Source organism: Oryx dammah, unplaced genomic scaffold (assembly GCF_014754425.2).
Source record: "Oryx dammah isolate SB20612 unplaced genomic scaffold, SCBI_Odam_1.1 HiC_scaffold_20, whole genome shotgun sequence".
NCBI lineage: Eukaryota > Metazoa > Chordata > Mammalia > Artiodactyla > Bovidae > Oryx > Oryx dammah.
The window spans coordinates 34,374,137-34,393,789 of record NW_024070204.1 but is presented as its reverse complement, the minus strand read 5'-3'; the positions used below and the strand labels follow the sequence as shown (position 1 = coordinate 34,393,789).

The following is a 19,653-nucleotide window of genomic DNA, read 5'->3' as shown; positions in this document are numbered from 1 at the left end:
TTACTGTGTATTTTTTTTAATATAATTTCATGTTTCAAACTGTCTTATTCTTTCTTTGAGTCTGTCATCTCAATATCTGTTTATTTATAGTTTTCTTCTATTTCTTTTTGTGGCTTAATCCTGGTGAAAATTTGACAATGTGACTATGTAAGTATATGTTATTTAAATATTTAACAGCATTAAAAAATGTAACTTCTTTGATATAAAAATTAATAAAAATGTGATATGTCTTTTATTGTTTTAAAAGCAGAGCACTTAATTTTTATCTAACTTAGGATGTGGATGTATTTGGCTTCCCAGATGGTGCTAGTGGTAAGGAACCCGTCTGCCAGTGCAGGAATGTAAGAGACATGGATTTGATCCCTGGGTTGGGAAGATCCCCTGGAGGAGGGCATGGCAACCCACTCCAGTATTCTTGCCTGGAGGATCCCATGGACAGAGGAGCCTGGCGGGCTACAGTCCATGGGGTTGCAAAGAGTCAGACACGACTAAGCGACTGTGCACCCGTGGATGTGTCTACTTTTTTCCCAAAGGGAAAAAGGGGAAAGTTGTTGGAAATGGATTGTAGGCTTTAGAATTCAGCCATATTTAAATTTTAAATTGTGAGATCATGTAGCAGTTTGGCTTTGGTGTCAGATCAAGAATCAGATCTTGGTTCTTCTACTTATTGGTTGTGTGAGTTTGGGTAAGTAACTCTTTGAGCCTCATTTTCTTTTACTCTGAAATGAAGACGGCAGTAATTGTCTCTTAGACTTGAAGGAATGAAACAAGATAATAAATAATTTTAAATTGCTTTAGCACAGTTCTGGCATAACATAAGAGCTCAGTAAATATTTGTTTTTATTGATGTTGATATTATTATGTTTGGGTAGACACATATAGATAGCTGTTTACAAAACAAAAAATTGGAAAAGGTCTTTGAAACTAATCCATTACCTTTGCTTTACAGAAGGAAAACTGAGGAGAGATGTGTCCTTGATTATGTTTAACAAAGATTTTACTTTATTTCTAGCAATAGATAATTATGATGGAAAAACTTGTCACTTCCTGCAGTGAAAATGTTTTTCCTTATTATGGTCTGATTCCTAATTGACTTAAATTTCCTCACATTTTCCTTAAAAATTAGTCTTTAGGATCTTTCAGAATGGATTGTTTTTTCTGATTACAAAAGTAATACATATTCATTATTTTTAAAAGCTTAATCAAATGTTAGAAAACTAAATACTATCGAAAGTGAAAGACTTGTAATCCTATTCCTTAGCGATAACAATTATTAGCATTTTAGTGTGTTGTCCTCTTAATTTGAAAATTTTATATAACGTGCAATAACAATATTAATTTATTTTTTAAAGCAAAATTAATTATATGATATATGCTGTTTACTGTTTTGCTTTTTTGATTTGACAGTATGTCTTATACATCTTTCCATGGAGTCTCTTTTTAATGGTTTTATAAATTTTGTAGACTGTACCTTCTAAAACCAACCTTCTGTTGTGGGCCATTTGGTTCATATAATCTATAGTTGATTATTTTCCTCGCCAGAAAAAAATATATTTTGGTTTTCTGTTCTCTTTATACTTATAAAGCCCCAAAGTTAATAGTGATATTAAGTAATCAGTTGATATTAAGTATTCAGAATTAGGTGTACCACTGTAACAATAAATACATTTATATGGAAACTCAGTCAAATTTAACCGTAAGCTGATAAAATTTTACTCATCACCATCCTCTTCAAATGTTTCTTAATAACAAGAATACTCACAGCTATTTATATTCTTACAAGGATATTTAAATATATAGTAAGAAAGAAAGTTAACAACTAAACTGTCTTTAATAGTAAAAATAACTGCCTCAACTTTTTTCTAAAAGAAATATAAAACTGGATTACAAACAATATTACAGACAATAGAGTAAATGTCACAATTCTGGGAAAATTTTAAAAAACCCACCAACCTCTGTATTATTTAATTACTTACGTTTTCCTCACAGATCTGTGCACATTTAATATTTTTCTGTTTAATTTGCTTGCTTTTTCATCATTCTAAAATGTTTGTTTTGTTTTTCCTTTGGAATAATATAATTGTTTTTTTAAAAGATTTTCCTCTCACTAATTCTTGAATTCCGATGTTTGTTTGCTAGACCACAGCAGTTTACACTTCAAGATTCAAATAATTCTGTAGATTCATCAGCTTCAGATAGTGACCCTATGAGACAGAGATTCTCTATAAAAGCACACTCACGATTACCCTACCTCATTATTTCTGATGGATACATGGTCACAACCCTTCGATTTCTTGATAATCTGTCTCCATCAGTGCTCATGAGATCCCTTCTACTTGATTCGACGCAGAGGCTTGAGAAAACATACGAAAGTGTGACAGTGTGCAAGGTATGGTGCTTTTTGGTACCATCAGTAAAAGCTGGCTTCAGTCTTTTTTTTTTAATATATTTATTTTTAATTGAAGGATAATTGCTTTTCAGTATTGTGTTGTTTCCTACTGAATGTCAACATTCTCAGCCTTTTTAAATTTAAAACTGTACTGACGGTGTTCTTGGATTATATATGTTTGTCTATAGAAGTTATAATTGTAGTACAATTATGGATAAAACTTTGCTCTTGGAAATCTTCTTTCTTCTATAGCCAAAAGGCAAAGGTCTGAACTTGCGGTCACTGAATTCCCTAAGATCTAGCTTGTTAAAGCACCAAAGAGATGAAAATATAGCTGATTCTACTGTTCCCAAATTCTTGCAAGCAGAAAAAACACTGAAGTTAAATGAAGAAACAGCGGATTTGCAGGTACTTGCTAGTAACGTTTTATTTATTTTGAACAGTTATGTACTGATTTTATTCCAAGAAACATATTTTGTTTTCCTGTTATTAAAGAGAAATTTGATAGCACTAAACTGATTAATAATCAGTTTAAATTAAATGATATTAATAATAATTTTTTCTCACTCATGTTTTAGGATTTTGAAGCAGAAGAAACTGATGATGGCAGATGTTTTCCAAACAACTTATTCTCTTTTTGGAACCAAAAAAATGATCTGTTATTTAGTAGTGTTGAGGAGGGAAGATTGGAATTTGCTTCTATGTTTGATACAATTCATGCAAAAGATAATACTGAGGAGACAGATAAAACTTTTACAGAACTGCACTCTGTCCAGAAAAATCTCCTTGCAGCATGGACTATAGGAATTTCAAAAAATGTGACAGAAAAAAATTTAATGTTAAATTACACAGTAGTTTGTATCACTCATTTTTTGTATATTCTTCAGTTTATAAAATGTCCTTTTCCCAAACTTGATCTTTTTTTAAGCAAGAGCTCAAAATATAATACATGGGTACTTTGTATCTTTCAACTTTTTCATCAGTGTTTATCAATCCAGTATTGGGATATGAGATACAAGCAAGATGTAGGACATTTGGTGAAGCTGACCTCAAATACTATAAAGCTTTTGCTAACACAGCAACAACAGGATCAGTTATTCTCAGAGAAGCTTTTAGCCTGTTTTCATTTACTCAGAATGGTAGCTGATCATTTAAATGGCGTGTACAGTCTTCAGCCTGAAGTTATCTCAGCATCAGGTGATGGAAGTAGAAGAGCAAAGCAAGACTCATTGGTGTTACCCATTTTTCAAATGTTTCAAGACAGTGGATCTTGGGAAAACTGGTCTTGGAACTCATCTTTCAAGATTCATCCTCAAGTATTAAATTTTGTGCAACAGCCAGGACACAGGTACAGTGACTTGACTGTTAGGAGACCATCAGCATTGTAGATTCTTCAAAATTGAGATATAATTCCCATACTGTAAAATTCATTATTTTAAAGGATACAATTCAGTCATTTCTATTATAGTCACTAGGTTGTAGAATGAGTAGCACAAATTCCAGAATATTTTTATCACTCCCAAAAGAAACCTTGTACCGTTAGCTCTCAGCATCATAGATTTTATGTTATTTAAAAGTATTTTAGGATTTATGCCAAACATTTTTCAACACACGTTATTTTATTAGTCTTGGGCAATCATGATACTGTTTGATTTAGATAAGCACTATAGAAAAAATGACCACAGTTGTATAAAACATTTATGAAAGTTTTAAAAAATGTGCATTTTTTTGACTTTGTGCTATCTTTGAACCTGATCAGTTGTATGCATATTATTACTTCAGGGAAGAATACATGGAGAGAAAAAGACTAATGAGGAGGCTATACTCATGAACTATACTAAGGCTAAAAAAAGGCCACACTCATTCTTATCCCTAGTCTGAAATTTGATTTTTATGATTACCTAATTCTGTGTGCAGATTGATTGTTCTCTGGAGAATATTGTACAGAAAGACTTTATGGTATCAGATGCAATTAAGTCAAAGAGTTCCTGAAGATGGCATGCAGTTAGCTGGAAAGATGACACATGAAGCATCTTCTGTCAAGCCCCTGTTATGCCATATACAGGCTGAACTGCAGACTGCTGGAGTTCGCTTGAACCAGACCTTAGAACTTAAATCTATCAATGGTCAGTATCTTATAAGCAATTTCTAACCCCAGGCGTAAGTGATGGTAGGTTGTTGGGCTTTGAGTTTATTGATTGGTTGTAATTATTTGTTTTTTTTCAAAATAATTTCTGGCAGTGCTATATCCACTAAATTTTAAAACAAGCAAATTTTTATAAAGTAATATTAACCAGGGCTAACTGTTGGTTAAAAATTTTGTAGGGGAAGAGTGTTTTCTATTAGGATCATATGAAAAATCTGTTCAAATATGGAGGAAAGCTCTGCAAGAAACCTGCGAGAAAGGTAGGGGGTGTTAAAATAATATTACTTGCCATAATGTTCATGGGACCATATTTTAGCATGCTGTTATTCTTAAAAATAATTTCAGATTTCTGAGAACTGACAATTTCTTAATGCCTAAGTAAAATACATACTGTAGGTACCTTGACTGTTAGAAATAGTTATTTAAAATTATTGTTAGTCTTGGAATTTGTAGCACCAGGAATTTTTTAGCCTATCTGTAGATAAGACTCCTCTATTGTTTTTTCGGTTAGTGATAGAACCTGTGATTGATTGGTAATGTGTAAAAAAGAGACTTAAATCCTACATTAAAAAAAAATGTTATTTAGTAAGACTGCAAATATCTACAAGAGACACTATGAGTCAAATAAGGTGCTATTACCAACTTATAGAAACTTGGAGCTAAGGCTCTCTGCCCTTAAGTAATTCAACTTTAAGAATTTCCTGTGAGTTAGACTTATTATGGGGCTACATGGAGTTTTTGATGAGACAGTAGGGATGTGGATTCTAGAAACTGGTGATAGCTTTTATGATCTAGGGCTGAGGGTATAAGATAATAGAGGTTCTCAGCCAGTGACTGTGGAGCTAACCTTGACTGCCACTACTGGTCAGGTTTAGCCAATTATTAAATTTATTTTCTGGCTGCTGTGGCTATGTATTAAGGGCCTGCTATGTGTATTAGACAATAAGAATAACTGAAATAAACAAGTATACCCTCAAATTGCCCACAGTGTGGAGGGTAGATTGCATAAACAACTGGCATGTTTCTCATTACGCTTTATGGTATTTGCTGGGGGAGCGCACAGTCTGAACTGGAGTGCAGACATCAATCTGGAGAAGACCTGGAGGAACAGACATGTAAAGCTGAGTGAAAATTGTTCAGATGAAGGAGTGGGAATGATGTAACAGGATATAGCATTCCAGAAGCAAGAAACGTGAGAAACCGTGGCAGTTGGGTAAATTGCAAGTAGTTGATCAGGTTATTTGAAACATATATGTAATATTGAGGATAGGGTGGTGAGCACTAAAATGAGAGGAGAGAATAGATGATAAGGAAAGATGCTGTGCAGTGCCATGGGATTAATGTTTTATCCTGAAGACAGTGGGATCTGTTAAGATACAGAAAGAGTGCTTTTCAAATAAACATAGGCCATTTAAAAAGATCACTTCGGTACATTACAGAGGGCCGTTTGTTGGAGTGTGGTATAGAGATGTGGGTTTTACCTAGAAGCAAGAAAATTAGTCAGTTGAAGAGGTCCTGAAGCAAAGCAATGTCAAGAGTACTGGGGAACAAAAGTCACATTAGTCAGATGTTTAATAGGTGGTTTGATCAAGTGAACTTGTGACTGAGGAGAGAAAAAAGTCTCATGTAGTTCTCAGATTTGGAGATTGTACGTCTGGATGAAGAAGAGTGGCATTCAGTGTGATGAGAAGTTCTCAAGAAGAAAAGTTTTCATAATGAGCTTTATTCTGGACCTTTTAACATTTCCAATTGTATCCAGTTGGAATGGTTTCTTGTAACAGTGGCTTCAACAAGAAGTTTACTTCTCTTAGGAAAGGAGGCGAGGAGCTGGCAGTCTGGGGCTATTTTGGTAGTTCGGTGGCCTTGTCAAGGACTCAAGCTTATATTTAGTGTTTCTACTCCATCATCCTTAGCGCATTGCTTCCACTCTCAAGGCTGTTGCATGAATTAACATGGATGCTGGAGTCCCAGCCATCACGTGCATAATCCAGGTAACAGAAAGGAGGCAGGGAGGAGGGGCAAGAGAGGGCGCACCTCCTGGCTGAGATGCCTCTTGACACAGCTTGTCTGGCAGCTGTACACTATATTATTTCTTGGTTAAGAACTTTGTCATATTTTCTCATGGCCATATCTAGCAAGAAATTGTGATCTGAGTGCATTGGAACCCCAAATAAAATTAGAATTCTTTTACTCAGAATGGTGGATAAGGGGCAGGTAACTGGCAGTCTCAGTCCTAAGCACCTTTTAGATATTTGAAGACAGTGATCAAGGGATCCAATCTTATTCGATAGTATTTCTTCTCTGGAAAGTCCCTTTGACTGTCTGTTTGATATATGTATGGTTTCTCTTGTGTTTTTTTTTTAATTTGTGTTTTTAGCATGTGCCCTTCTGTTTCATGGGCTTCCCTGGTGGTTCAGAGGTTAAAGCATCTGCCTGCAAGGCGGGAGACCTGGGTTCAATCCCTGGGTCGGGAAGATCCCCTGGAGAAGGAAATGGCAACCCACTCCAGTATTCTTGCCTGGAGAATCCCGTGGACGGAGGAGCCTGGTAGGTTATAGTCCACGGGGTCACAAAGAGTCGGACACAACTGAGCAACTTTCACTTCTGTTTCATAGCGTGTGTACCTGAGAGAGATGTTGTTAGTGGACCTTAGTTAGTACTGAGATAGTATTTGAGATGGATGTTGTTAGTGGACCTCAGTTAGTGCTGAGATGAGCATTTGCACCTCTTTTTGGATAAATTCTTAGTCATCTTAGGACCTGACCACAGAAAATAAAATTGTTCAGAATTTACGATGAAAAAGAACAAAATATTGCTGACCTGTTTTCTTTTACTCAGTTGTGAAACAGGTACAGAAAAGTTCACATGACGAGTGTACAGTTGATGAATTTTTATAAACTGAACATTTCCGTCTATCCAGCACTCAGATCAAGAACGTTACCTAGCTAACATGTTTTTTAATGTAAGTGTAATTCTGCCCTATTTAAGGAGGAAGAAGGACATATTTTCTTCAGCTTCGCTATTATCTTTCTCTTTTATACTGCCACCTCTATAACTATAATTTAAATGATGCTCAAGGATTATGTGATCAGCTAGTAAGAGAAATACTGAGATGGTCCCACCTTCCTGTAAAAGAAAATGAAGATTGTTCAGGTATGCTTTTCAAAAATCAGTATTTTTGTTTGTTTGTTTGCTTGTTTCTTTGTCTTTTAATGCCATCTGTTGGGTTTAATGTATTTTGGCTCATCAATGTAAAATCAGTATGTTTAATGTTAGCAATTTGTATTTACAGGTTTAGCTATGAAATTGCTTATACATAAAAGTTGGTTGCTCTGTTGCATTGTGGTGAATTTTTGGACTGTCAGCTTCTCAGCAGCAAGGATCATTTTTGCTTGTTTTTAACCTTTGAGTCTCTCAGCTTAGCAATACTTGCCTGCTGAACTGTTACAATTGTTGTCTCACATCTCACAGCCCTGTTTGTTAGACATAATGTCAGGTACCCAATGTCAGGTACTTTTCCTTAACATGTTTGTATTTTCTCTAATGGTTACTTAAGGTGGTTTGCTAAAGTGATCAAAATCACTTTCTGACATATTCAGGGCCTTTTAAAAATCTGTTTAAGAGGTTGTAGAATACTTGGATTGTCCTTTTTTTAAAAAGGTGTATTTAAATTAAGCAATAACCAAAGTGAAATGTGGGCTTCCCTGGTAGCTCAGTGGTAAAGAATCAGCCTGTCAAATCAGGAGACACAGGAGACACTGGTTCAGTTCCAGGATGGGGGAGATCCCCTAGGGAAGGAAATGGTAACCTATTGCAGTATTCTTGCCTGGGAAATCCCATGGACAGCGGAGCCTGGTAAGCTGCAGTCCATGGGGTCACAAAGAGTCAAACATAACTTAGTGACTGAGCAATAGCAACAGAGTAAAAGACATCTATATGAATGAGCACATAATGTATTTATAATGCTGTTTTACAGTGGTAGACTGTGAGAGGTATACTTTGCATATGAGTGTGTCAGAAAGGCCAGTGTATCAGTACTTTCTAAATGGAGTTCGTGACTCTAGATGGAGTATTTGTTTTTTTACTAATAACTGATTATTTATTGGTTTAAATAAAAATCATTTACTGTTGGAAAGTAGAGATCAAAAGAAATTAGTTTACAAAAGGCTTTGAAAAATAGTTTGAGAGGGTTTGTAAAACCCTTTGATTTTTACCAGTGTATCATTTTTGTCCAGGAGAACAGTATTTGTTTGTTTGTTTGGTTTCAGCCACTGTGTTTTTTTTTTTTTTTTTTTTTTTATTTTAAGGTGAGATAGATAGTAGAATGGGCTTCCTGGGTAGCTCAGCCAGTGAAGAATCCACCTGAAACGCAGGAGACCCTAATTCGATTCCTGGGTCAGGAAGATCTCCTGAAGAAGGCATAGGCTACCCACTCTAGTATTCTTCAGTTTCCCTGGTGGCTCAGACGATAAAGAATCCACCTGCAATGCGGGAGACCTGGGTTCGATTCCTGGGTTGGGAAGATCCCCTGGAGGAGGGCATGGCAACCCATTCCAGTGTTCTTGCCTGGAGAACCCCATGGACAAAAGAACCTGGCAGGCTGTAGCCAGGTCCATAAGGATCGCAAAGAGTCGGACACAATTTTATCCTGGGACTCATATTTTCTCTGCATTTTTTAAATTTAATTTTTGTTTTATATTGGGGTATAGCTGATCTACAATATTGCGTTTCAGGTGTACTGCAAAATGGTTCAGTTGTAGATATACATATATCCATTCTGTTTCAGATTCTTTTCCCATATAGGTTATTACAGAATACTGAGTAGAGTTCTCCATGCTATACAGTAGGCCTTTATTGATTATCTATTTTATATATAGTAGAGTGTATATTTTACTCCTAAACTCTTTAATTTGTCCCTCCCCCCAGCCCACCTTTCCTCTTTGGTAACTGTAGGTTTATTTTCAGTCTGTGAGTCTGTTTCTGTTTTGTGAATAAATTCATTTGTATTATCTTTTTAGATTCCATATATAAGTGATACCATATGCAACCACTGTTTATGGATTTCCTACTCTATGATTTTTGTCTTTTTAAATTTGCATTTATTTAGTGGTAATATAGGTTCATTTTAGACAGTTTTGAAACATGGAAAGGTTTAAAGAAAATAAAATCACTTTTAATGCTACCATTTTTGTCTCTGTGCATTCATATATGTTTATTACCAGAGCTAATATTCTGTTTTGCAATCTTTTAAATTTAATATTGTGAATATTTTCCAATATAAATAATATTCTTTTTAAAAACCTAGTAAGCTTTTTCCTCATTATTGCATATTTTAGATTGTTACCACCTACTTACTATTTTAAATCATGTTGCAGTGTACATAAATTTTTGTGAGCATTACTAATGTCTACATGTTAAATCTTGAGAAATGAGGTTACAGAGTCAAGACTTCTGATGCCTAGTGTTAGATTGCCCTCTGAAAGGACTGTTAGCTGTGTATGAGTGGAAGACATTTATGTGTGACTTTTTTTTCTTGTGTGTGACTTTTCAACTGACTGGATTTTTTTTCCAGCAGTATTGTCATGATATGATATAACTGTCAAGATAAGTTGGACCTGTAGTAATGTATTTAATTTTTAATGATAGTTGTTTAGAGTATTTTAAGCATATCCTCTCTTGGTCAGGAGTCCCCAGGACTACTCCCCAAGTTCAATGATTCACAGGGAGAATGCACAGGCCTCTGTATATATTGAACCCGGGCCCCCTGCTGTGGAAGCATGGAGCCCTAACCATTGGACCACCTGCAAATTGCCTCAGGTGACTTCTGAGAAAGAAAGATGCTTTGCCATTGTTGGGGCCATAAATGTCATAAAAATTAATCTTAATTTAATATTTATCTTGTATGGTCTTCCCTGGTGGCTCAGCTGGTAAAGAATCTGCCTGCAGTACTGGGGACCTGGGTTCAATCCCTGGGTTGGGAAGATCCCCTGGAGAAGGGAACGGCTACCCACTCCAGTATCCTGGTCTGGAGAATTCCATGGACTGTATAGTCAATGGAGTCGCAGAGTTGGACACAACTGAGCAACTTTCACTCACTCAATAGTTTTTAGCTATTTATTTTCAAATATCTGAATCCAGTTTAAGTTTCAGTTTTTAAATAGGGATGACATGTTTGCTCTAGTTTATGTCAGAAGCACTCTAGAAATCATAATGTGACTCTCTCCTCTGCCTTTTCCCTCCATCCTACATGTTCCCCTTGTCCATACCTCCCAAAAGAATCGTAACAGTAAAGAGTTAATGTTACAGGAGTATACTAAGAATACAGACACAGACATGAAGAATCACTGTTCTGGCTCTTTTCAGATTTTCTTTGTAGTAAACTCTGCCTCCTTGCACTAAAGAAAGAAAATGAGAAAGAGGAGGAAGAAAGGGAAACAAATGATAAGCTTGTAAGTCCATTATGGCTGGATTGTTTGTATAGATCCTTCCACATTTTTAGATAAAACTGGTAACTTGAAGTCATAAAAGAGTTCCTAAGTGCGTGTGCTGATAATTATGAGCTTATTATTTTATTTTTGTTCTGTTGTCTTTAAGAAATGTAGATACCTGTTACAAGTTACCTTGTATAGGCCAGGGGTGTTGATCTTGGAAAGAAGTTTTAATTATAATTTTCTTCTTGCATCATGTTAGGAGCTTAACTTCCTATTTTGCTAGTTTGATCGGAATCTCCTTTGCTCCTTTGGTGTATCCTGCAGTTCCTGAGAAGTCTCCTTGTGAGTCTGGGGTGACTGGAAGTGTTCATCCTGAAGCGGCAGTGAAGGTGGTCCAGTCCATGGCTCGCTTCATGGCTGCCTACTTCACCAATCAGCGGCTGTGCATTTTGCCACCTCACAGTGTGGAAGTTCTTCCTCCCCTTCATATTAAAACAGGTAATAGAGTAAACAATTTTCTCACCTTATTTTTGCTCATAATATTTAAAACCATTTTACATAGTGATCATTGGTCTATGGAAATAATACTGTCTAGCTTAGTGCCTGACATGTAGGGGACTATTTATGAATGAATATAATCTGAGAAAGGTAATTGCTTTGAACTTGTTTTTATTGAATATATATTTTTTTAATTGCAAATTTTGGACACATTGGTGTTTATACAGTTTCCTTTTTTTTTTTTTTAAGTAAAAGAACTATAAAAATGTGGTAATTGAACAAAGTTGGAGTATTCTAATTTCAGTTCAGTTCAGTCACTCAGTCATTTCTGACTCTTTACAACCCCATGGACTGCAGCACACCGGGCTTCCCTGTCCATCACCAACTCCCGGAGTTTACTCAGACTCATTCTAATTTAGAGTTTAATTTTTGGACATTTTACTTTTATTATTTTATTTGGGTCATTTTTTCTTTGCCCTATTTAATCATTTCCTTATATTATCTGATGAAACTGTATGTATTTACCTTTATTTTGTATAATGCACTCTGATACTATTTCTTCTGTTTCTTCGTCTACTCGGTTTCATTTTTTTAGGAATGCCAACATTTGCTGCATGACCCACTAAAGAGACACATTCTTCAGTGTTTAAAAAAAAAGAAAAGCTATTCTAGACTGTGTTAAGTATTATTTTAGGCCATTTTGTATGTATCTTCCTTGTTGTGGTTTTGTGTAGAAAGTATTGATTAAGGAGATCTGTGTAGGGAGGAATGAGTTCCTATGTATAATTGTAGTTAATCCATTTTCTTTCATCTACTCACAGAGCAGCCCTTTCGACTTATTCCTCTGCAACACTCTAAGGTGGCCAGTGCGGTCAGAGAGCAGAATCTTTCTGATGTGTGGACCGCTGAATATGCCCTTGAATTATTATTGATCGGTGGCCTGGTTCCAGAAGCCGTGTGGTTGGCACGTAAACTTGGAGACTGGAAGACATCTGTTTCTGTTGGTGTGGCTTTTCAACTCTTCTGTAAGCGTGGTAGCAAATTCACAAGGTATGTATTTTTAGGCACATCTAAGTTAAAAAAGTACCATGGTTTAATCTAAAGTGTTTCTTATTTCACTCATTGCTGGTATTCACACATTTTGTGGAATCCTTAGTTCAGCATCGTCCAGTAGAATTTTCTTTGGTGATGGAAATATTCTGTATGTGCTGTCCAGTCTGATGGCTACTAGCCACGTGTATTTATTAAGCCCTTGAAAGGTGGCTGATAAGACCAAGGAGCTGGATTTTCAATCTAATTTAAATTAAATTAAATTTAGAGAGCTACATGCAGCTATTGTCAACTGTGTTAGACAGCTCAGAGGTTTACTTACTGTATTTAAACATCTATTTAGCACTTTTACTTGTTAGTAGTACCCTCAAAGGGCCTTTAGTCAATGGGAGAGTTTTCTCTTTCCCAAACAGGATTTACATTTTAAACTAATCAAACTAATCCCTGCATTTTAACTCTTATGAATATTATGGCATTGCTGTGTCTTTGAATTCTCCGGGACAGAATGCTGAAGCCCATCCATGGTATGGTAGGGAGAGCAATAATGTCAAGTAAGGTACAGACAGGAAATACTTTATGTGGGAGATGTCATTTGAGATGGGCGATGAAGGGAAGATGGAATCTTGACAAAGCAAGTAGCTGTAGGGAGAGAGAACATTCTAAACAGAAGCAAAGGCATGTGGTCCAAAGCACTTATGGTTTCATTTGGAGAGAGTCTGTATGTAGGGCAGTAGTGGGCGGTTAAGGATGGGGAGCTATATCAGTACTGTAATTGTAGAGGGCCCCAGTACTCTCCTCAATACAGCATTTCCTCAATTATTTCTTTTCTAAACACAAGATGAATAACATGGACTTCTGTGGTTCTTAAAAATATCATGTTTAGTTCTTGATGTGTATATGTTTACTTTTTTAAAAATTTGTAATTATTTCCCCCTAATTTGATGTGATTTCAGATCCAAGGAAAAGAGTCTGAATCTACCATTAAATATGACTCCAGCACAGATTTTTCAGGAAAAACTACAGTGTTTCCTAGGTCAGCCAGCCTCTTTGGAAGCAAAAAATGAAATGAACTCAAAATGCAAACACTTTACAGGTGAGTTACCTATGTATGGTTGACCTGTGTATCAGCTTAGTACAAAGCTTATGGTATTTTAAAAGCTTTTAAGTACCCACACGTTTGTGAATATTTTGGAAAAAAAAATAGAACTAAAAAATTCCCAGTCTGAACTTCTAGTTCTGGCAATGTCTTTTTGATGATCTGAAAATTCTCCCACAATAATACATAGATACAGTGTGTTTCTAGATAAAATATAAAAATATGCATTTAAAGGCTCAGATTTAAAGTTTTAAAGATTTTCTTAGGTATTTACCCAAGAAAGATAAAAATCTAGGTTCACTGAAAAACCTGTATGTGAATGTGCATAGCTTTTTCATAACAGCCCAAAACTTGAAACAACCTAAAGGCTTATTAACTTGTAGATACATAAACAAATTGTAATTTATCTGTAATATAGAATAATAAATCATAAAGAGGAGGAAACCATTGATAACATACAACCACATGGATGAATCACAGAACCATTATGCTAAATGAAAGAACTTACAAATAAAACTACCCACTATATGATTTCATTTATATAACATTTCATAAAAAGCAACACTGTAGGGACAGGGAACAGATCAGTGTTCACCTAGGAGTAAGGGGAGAATTGAGGATAAGGCAATGGCACCCCACTCCAGTACTCTTGCCTGGAAATTCCCATGGACAGAGGAGCCTGGTAGGCTGCAGTCCATGAGGTGGCTAAGAGTCAGACATGACTCAGTGACTTCACTTTCACTTTTCACTTTCCTGCATTGGAGAAGGAAATGGCCACCCACTCCAGTGTTCTTGCCTGGAGAATCCCAGGGATGGGGGAACCTGGTGGGCTGCTGTCATGGGGTCGCACAGAGTCGGACACGACTGAAGCCACTTAGCAGCAGCAGCAAGGGGGGAATTGACAACAGGTATGAGAGAACTTTTTGGAGTGATAAAAATGTTCTCATAGACTGGATAGATTTGCCAAAGCTCACTGAATTGTGTATTTTTTTTTAATGTTTATTTATTTATTTGACTGCTCCCATCCTTATTTGCAGCACGCAAGATCTTCTCTCTTAGTTTTGGCATGCAAACTCTTAGTTGAGGCCTGTGAGATCTAGTCCCCTGACCAGGGATCAAACGCAGGCCCTTTGCACTGGGAGCGAGGAGTCCTAGCCCCTGGACCACCAGGGTGAACTGTGTACATAAAAAGATAATTTTAGTGTATGTAAATTATACCTTTACAAGTTGATTTAAAAACAAAAAAACTCAGCAGATGGTTAGTAAACTAGAAAATAGATTTGAACCCTATATACATACAAAAATATATAGAGAGATAAAATATATCCATATATGGATGAAAAGAAAACATTTGGAAAACATGGAAGAGAGGTTAAACTTTATATTGAACAAGAAGACACAACATATATTTAGTAGGAGTTCCAGTAGAGCCACACTAAAGTCTGGATGGTGACAACCTCTGGAAATAGGAAGTGAGATAGGATTGGTACCTAAGGAATTTCAGCTGTAGCTGTAACATTTTATTTTTTACCTAAATTGGATATAGAAAACATGAATATCAGACAGGGATGAAAAGTCAGTACCTGAGTGTTTTCATAGTCTATACCTTAAAGTGTGCTTTAAGAGAATTCCTAATGTAAAAGTCCATAAGTCTACAGGTCTGCCACCTGCATCTCTTTGCATTTTGTCTTCTAGAACATTTCTCCATTTTTACGGATATTTATAAAACTGAAGCCATACTGTATGGCTATTTCATATATTTTTGTTTTTTTTTTGCTTCTTTAGCTTCACAAGTCCTTTTATAAAAGTACTGTGATTGAGTATTAAGGGAGCGAAAATTACTGTCTCACTGCCTCCACATAATACTTTATATTATTTTTGGGTGTTTCTTACATTTTATTTTTCCCATTAATGTTTTCCTTTTATTATTATTTTTTGAGTCATGATTATATTCCAAGCATGTGTTTATTATGTAGTTATGTTACAGTATCTTGTATAATTTCGGAAAGTCTTTGTGCTCTGACTACCTATAATCTTAAAAGTAACAAAATCTTACATTTCTGTCCAGAAGTTTGAGTGTTTTGCATTTCGACCAATATGTTTATTTTTGGCAGTCAACTTTTTCAGATATGAAGTTTTAAACTACAAAATAGAAGGAAAAGTATAATATAAATTGTAACTGCTTTCCCTAATTCTGTATTTGGCAGATCCCATTGAAGAAGAAGATGCGGATCTGCTGTTTGCTTCTGTGCAGGAAATACTGAAAGCAGCAGTTATGGCTGACGCAGATATTCTTTCAGAGACTTTTCAGCTTCTGATCAACTCTGCCAAGGACTTCAGTAAGAGACTATGGGGCTTAGTGCCCGTCGGCTTGTATCTTCCAGCTCCTCCGTTATATTGTCCTCAGCCAGCTGTTCTTAGTGAAGTAAGCTTAACCTTTTAATTTAACATTTATTTTGTCCACTTTTTAAAATAATCAACCTGATAATAATCATCAAGTTAAAAATGCAAGCTCTGAAGCCCACTTCTGGATTCCAGCTTTGCTGTTTATTAACTGAATAGTTTTCTTGGGCATTGTACGCAGCTGATGTTTAAGTTTGCTTATCTGTAAAATGAAGAAGGTGATAGTACCTCTAATAGCATTGTTGTGAGTATTACACGAGACATCCTGAAAAAGCTTTTACCTTAGTGTCTAGGACACATAGTAAACATTCTGTAAATGTTAAAATTACTTTGATAATAAAACAAAATTAATAGATATTTCTCTGTATCCAGATATTATTTTTAAAATAACATTTGTTTACTGTAGAAAAATAACGAGTGTCAGAATTTAGAAGCCATTCATCTCATTGTCTTTGCCTCTTTTGAAAGACTTAGTTTGATTTTCTTTGATTGGAAAGATCATTGTTTTCTTCTGTACTTTTCAGTTGATAGTTCTGTCTTATAAATTGCAATTACTGTATACCTCTCAGGACCTTTTCCTCTGTGCTTTTTGAAAATAGTAACATTATAATTAGCTGGTTTTAAGGTTTATAGTGTTAATGTGAACTGTTTACATTTAAATTGTTTTAATATTTGATTAACAGTTTAAATCAATTCTGGTATTGTTTCTTACTGTTTCAGAATTGGCAGCTTCTATCTTTATCTATTAAATCTGTCTTCTGTCTCTTTTTTTTTTTTCAGTTATTTGTTGTATTCTTATCTGTTATGTTTTGAGTTACGTTTCAATACGTTAAAATATTTTATTTGTTGATATTTCACATGTGATATATTGCACATGGAAAGAATAAGTAGTCCATGGTATTTCTCAGTAATTCCTCTTTCCTCTTATGTCTGAGTCTTTAGTATATTGGTTTAGGGATTAGAAATAGCATTTAATATATTTCTGGATATGCTGTGCTAATACTTGTTTGAGTACTAGCAATCCTTAGTAGTACTTTGTTTTATTATTTTTTATTAAAATAAGCCAGAATGGTAGGATTTCTCTTAAATGTCACTCTGTACCAGTTAGAACCCCTGGGGTTGAAAGTAACAGAAAACTTGGTAAGTATTGGCTGGCATAATTGAAAAGCCCAGTTATGTTTTCAAAGACTTGGGCTCTTTCTCCCTAGCTTGTTTTCTAAATTGTCAGCTTCAGTTTAAGGCTGGCTCCCTTTGTGGGAGCCAGATGGCTACCAGCAGCTTCTCAGGATACCCTGTCCATGCCCAAAGAGAGTGGGAAGGGGAGAGAGAAAAGCAGTAAAAGTATTTCTCTCCCAGCATCCAAACAGGAGTACTGAGAGTTACTCTTGCGAGACCCATCAAGGTCACTGGCCAGGCCTGGAGTCACACACCTTGGCTAGGGCTAAATGCACAGTGCTGCTTGGCAATTGATTAGGGCCTTCCCTGGCAGCTGGGCACATAGGAACAGCTCTCCCTGAATCATTTAGCTATGTGAAAAAGGGGCAGATGCCCCCTGCCCCCCCAGTAACTGAGTATTCTTAAGAAGTGGCAGTGGCAGGAAAATGTTAGGGAAGCTAATGTTCATAATATTTGCATTATCTCATTTCTGGAAAATTAATCTGTAGCTACTGACTTGAATCATGTGTTGAATTAACAAACGTTTATTCGATCCCACCACACGTTGGATTTTGTGCAGTAGATGACAAGGCATTTGCTCTTGACCAGTCTAAACAGTGTGGGAAACAGATACATAAATTAGCAAGAATAAATTAGTAAAAGCTACAATGGAAATCTGAGCAAATTGCCATAATACCACAGAATGGAAGAGTTTCACAGAAGAGGTGACACTGAAATATAATTGGATTTTTCTAGGCAGAGGAAGGAAAGAGGCATTCTTTTTGAAAGGAGCGATCTCTGTAACGTTCCCCCAGTGGCATCAAGGATGGTGGGCTTTAACTATTATAGCCAAAGAATTGGGATTAGGATTGATTTATCCTTTTCCACTGAGGTGAGACCAGTGTTTCCTTGACCCTGGAAAAAGCTGTAGTTGATCTCTGAGGCCATGCCTCAAAACTTTCTTTGTGAATCTCCAGGAATAGTCTAGTTTGAGAAGCACTATCTTTATTTTTACTGTAACATTTTAAGTTTCCGTTTTCCTGGCTACTAATTTCTTTCTTTTTTTTTTTTTTTAAGGAAGATGGTGATGATCTTCTTTTAAAAGCGGAAAAAGATAATCGCCAAAAGGTGTCTGGAATCCTTCAGCGTGTTCTCTTGCTTTTCCGGGCAGCTCAGTGTTCTTTTCCTGTAGCACAGTGGTACATCTTGCAGTTGAGATGGGCAAGAAAAGTCATGCAAAAGGTGTGGAAATGTCTTAAGTCACTTGTGTGTTGTTACAATAGGGAAGAACCTTCTGTATGCTGTTACGAGTTAATCACTATAGGGATGTTGCCTATGGCTTAAATTATACATAATGGCCTATCTCTGGTAACCTTGCTTCCCAGGTCATGAGCATTAAGCTAAAATACCTTTGTTTAGTTCATGGGAAACATCCTGACCAGGCCTACCTGTGAATGACCACGGGAAGGGAGAAATTAACACATGCTCTCCAGAGGCTGATGGGAACAGGAAGTGTTTGATTTTATTCCCTTCCCTTTTAGTAGAAAAGGAGCCTGGATTCTAACTCAGGCAAGATGGTTCCTTGAGGCACAAGCCCACCATCTTCTCGGTTTGCTGGCTTTCTAAATAAAGTCGTTATTCCTTGCTGCAACAACTCATCCGTCAATTTTTGGCCTGTTGTGAGGCAAGCAATACAAGCTTAGACTCGGTAACACTATGGTAAACAATTTAAAGGGCTTCCCAGGTGACCTTAGTGGTAAAGAACCCACCTGCCAGTGCAGGAGACTTTAGAGACTCAGGTTTGATCCCTGTGTTGGGAATATTCCCCTGGAGGAGGGCATGGCAACCCCTTCTAGTATTCTTCTGTGGAGAATCTCGAGGAGCTTGGCAGGCTACAGTCCATAGGGTCACACAGAGTCAGACACAACTGAAGAGACTTGGCATGAACAATTTAAATGTGGAAACAGTGTCAGACTTTATTTTTTGGGGCTCCAAAATCACTGCAGATGGTGATTGCAGCCATGAAATTAAAAGACGCTTATTCCTTGGAAGAAAGGTTATGACCAACCTAGATACCATATTGAAAAGCAGAGACATTACTTTGCCAACTAAGGTCCGTCTAGTCAAGGCTATGGTTTTTCCAGTGGTCGTGTATGGATGTGAGAGTTGGACTGTGAAGAAGGCTGAGTGCCAAAGAATTGATGCTTTTGAACTGTGGTGTTGGAAAAGACTCTTGAGAGTCCCTTGGACTGCAAGGAGATCCAACCAGTCCCTTCTGAAGGAGATCAACCCTGGGATTTCTTTGGAAGGAATGATGCTAAGCTGAAACTCCAGTACTTTGGCCACCTCATGGGAAGAGTTGACTCATTGGAAAAGACTTTGATGCTGGGAGGGATTGGGGGCAGGAGGAGAAGGGGACGACAGAGGATGAGATGGCTGGATGGCATCACTGACTCTATGGACATGAGTCTGAGTGAACTCCGGG

General features: G+C 36.5%; 1 protein-coding gene across 13 annotated transcripts in view; it reads left to right on the top strand.

Annotated features, from left to right (window-relative positions):
• Positions 1 to 19,653, top strand: part of CPLANE1 (ciliogenesis and planar polarity effector 1) — a 106,219-nt gene that overhangs the window by 11,511 nt on the left and 75,055 nt on the right. For all 13 annotated transcript variants that reach the window (XR_005724767.1, XR_005724769.1, XR_005724768.1 and 10 more), the window contains exons 10-20: positions 2,140 to 2,389; positions 2,642 to 2,797; positions 2,968 to 3,737; positions 4,307 to 4,515; positions 4,715 to 4,795; positions 7,524 to 7,688; positions 11,291 to 11,464; positions 12,286 to 12,514; positions 13,468 to 13,607; positions 15,818 to 16,035; positions 18,246 to 18,410. Coding sequence is in view for 10 of the 13 variants with exons in the window: in XM_040262348.1 (XP_040118282.1) it covers positions 2,140 to 2,389; positions 2,642 to 2,797; positions 2,968 to 3,737; positions 4,307 to 4,515; positions 4,715 to 4,795; positions 7,524 to 7,688; positions 11,291 to 11,464; positions 12,286 to 12,514; positions 13,468 to 13,607; positions 15,818 to 16,035; positions 18,246 to 18,410 (2,557 nt within the window). In the remaining 3 variants the exon portion in view is untranslated. The remainder of the gene's footprint in view (positions 1 to 2,139; positions 2,390 to 2,641; positions 2,798 to 2,967; positions 3,738 to 4,306; positions 4,516 to 4,714; positions 4,796 to 7,523; positions 7,689 to 11,290; positions 11,465 to 12,285; positions 12,515 to 13,467; positions 13,608 to 15,817; positions 16,036 to 18,245; positions 18,411 to 19,653) is intronic.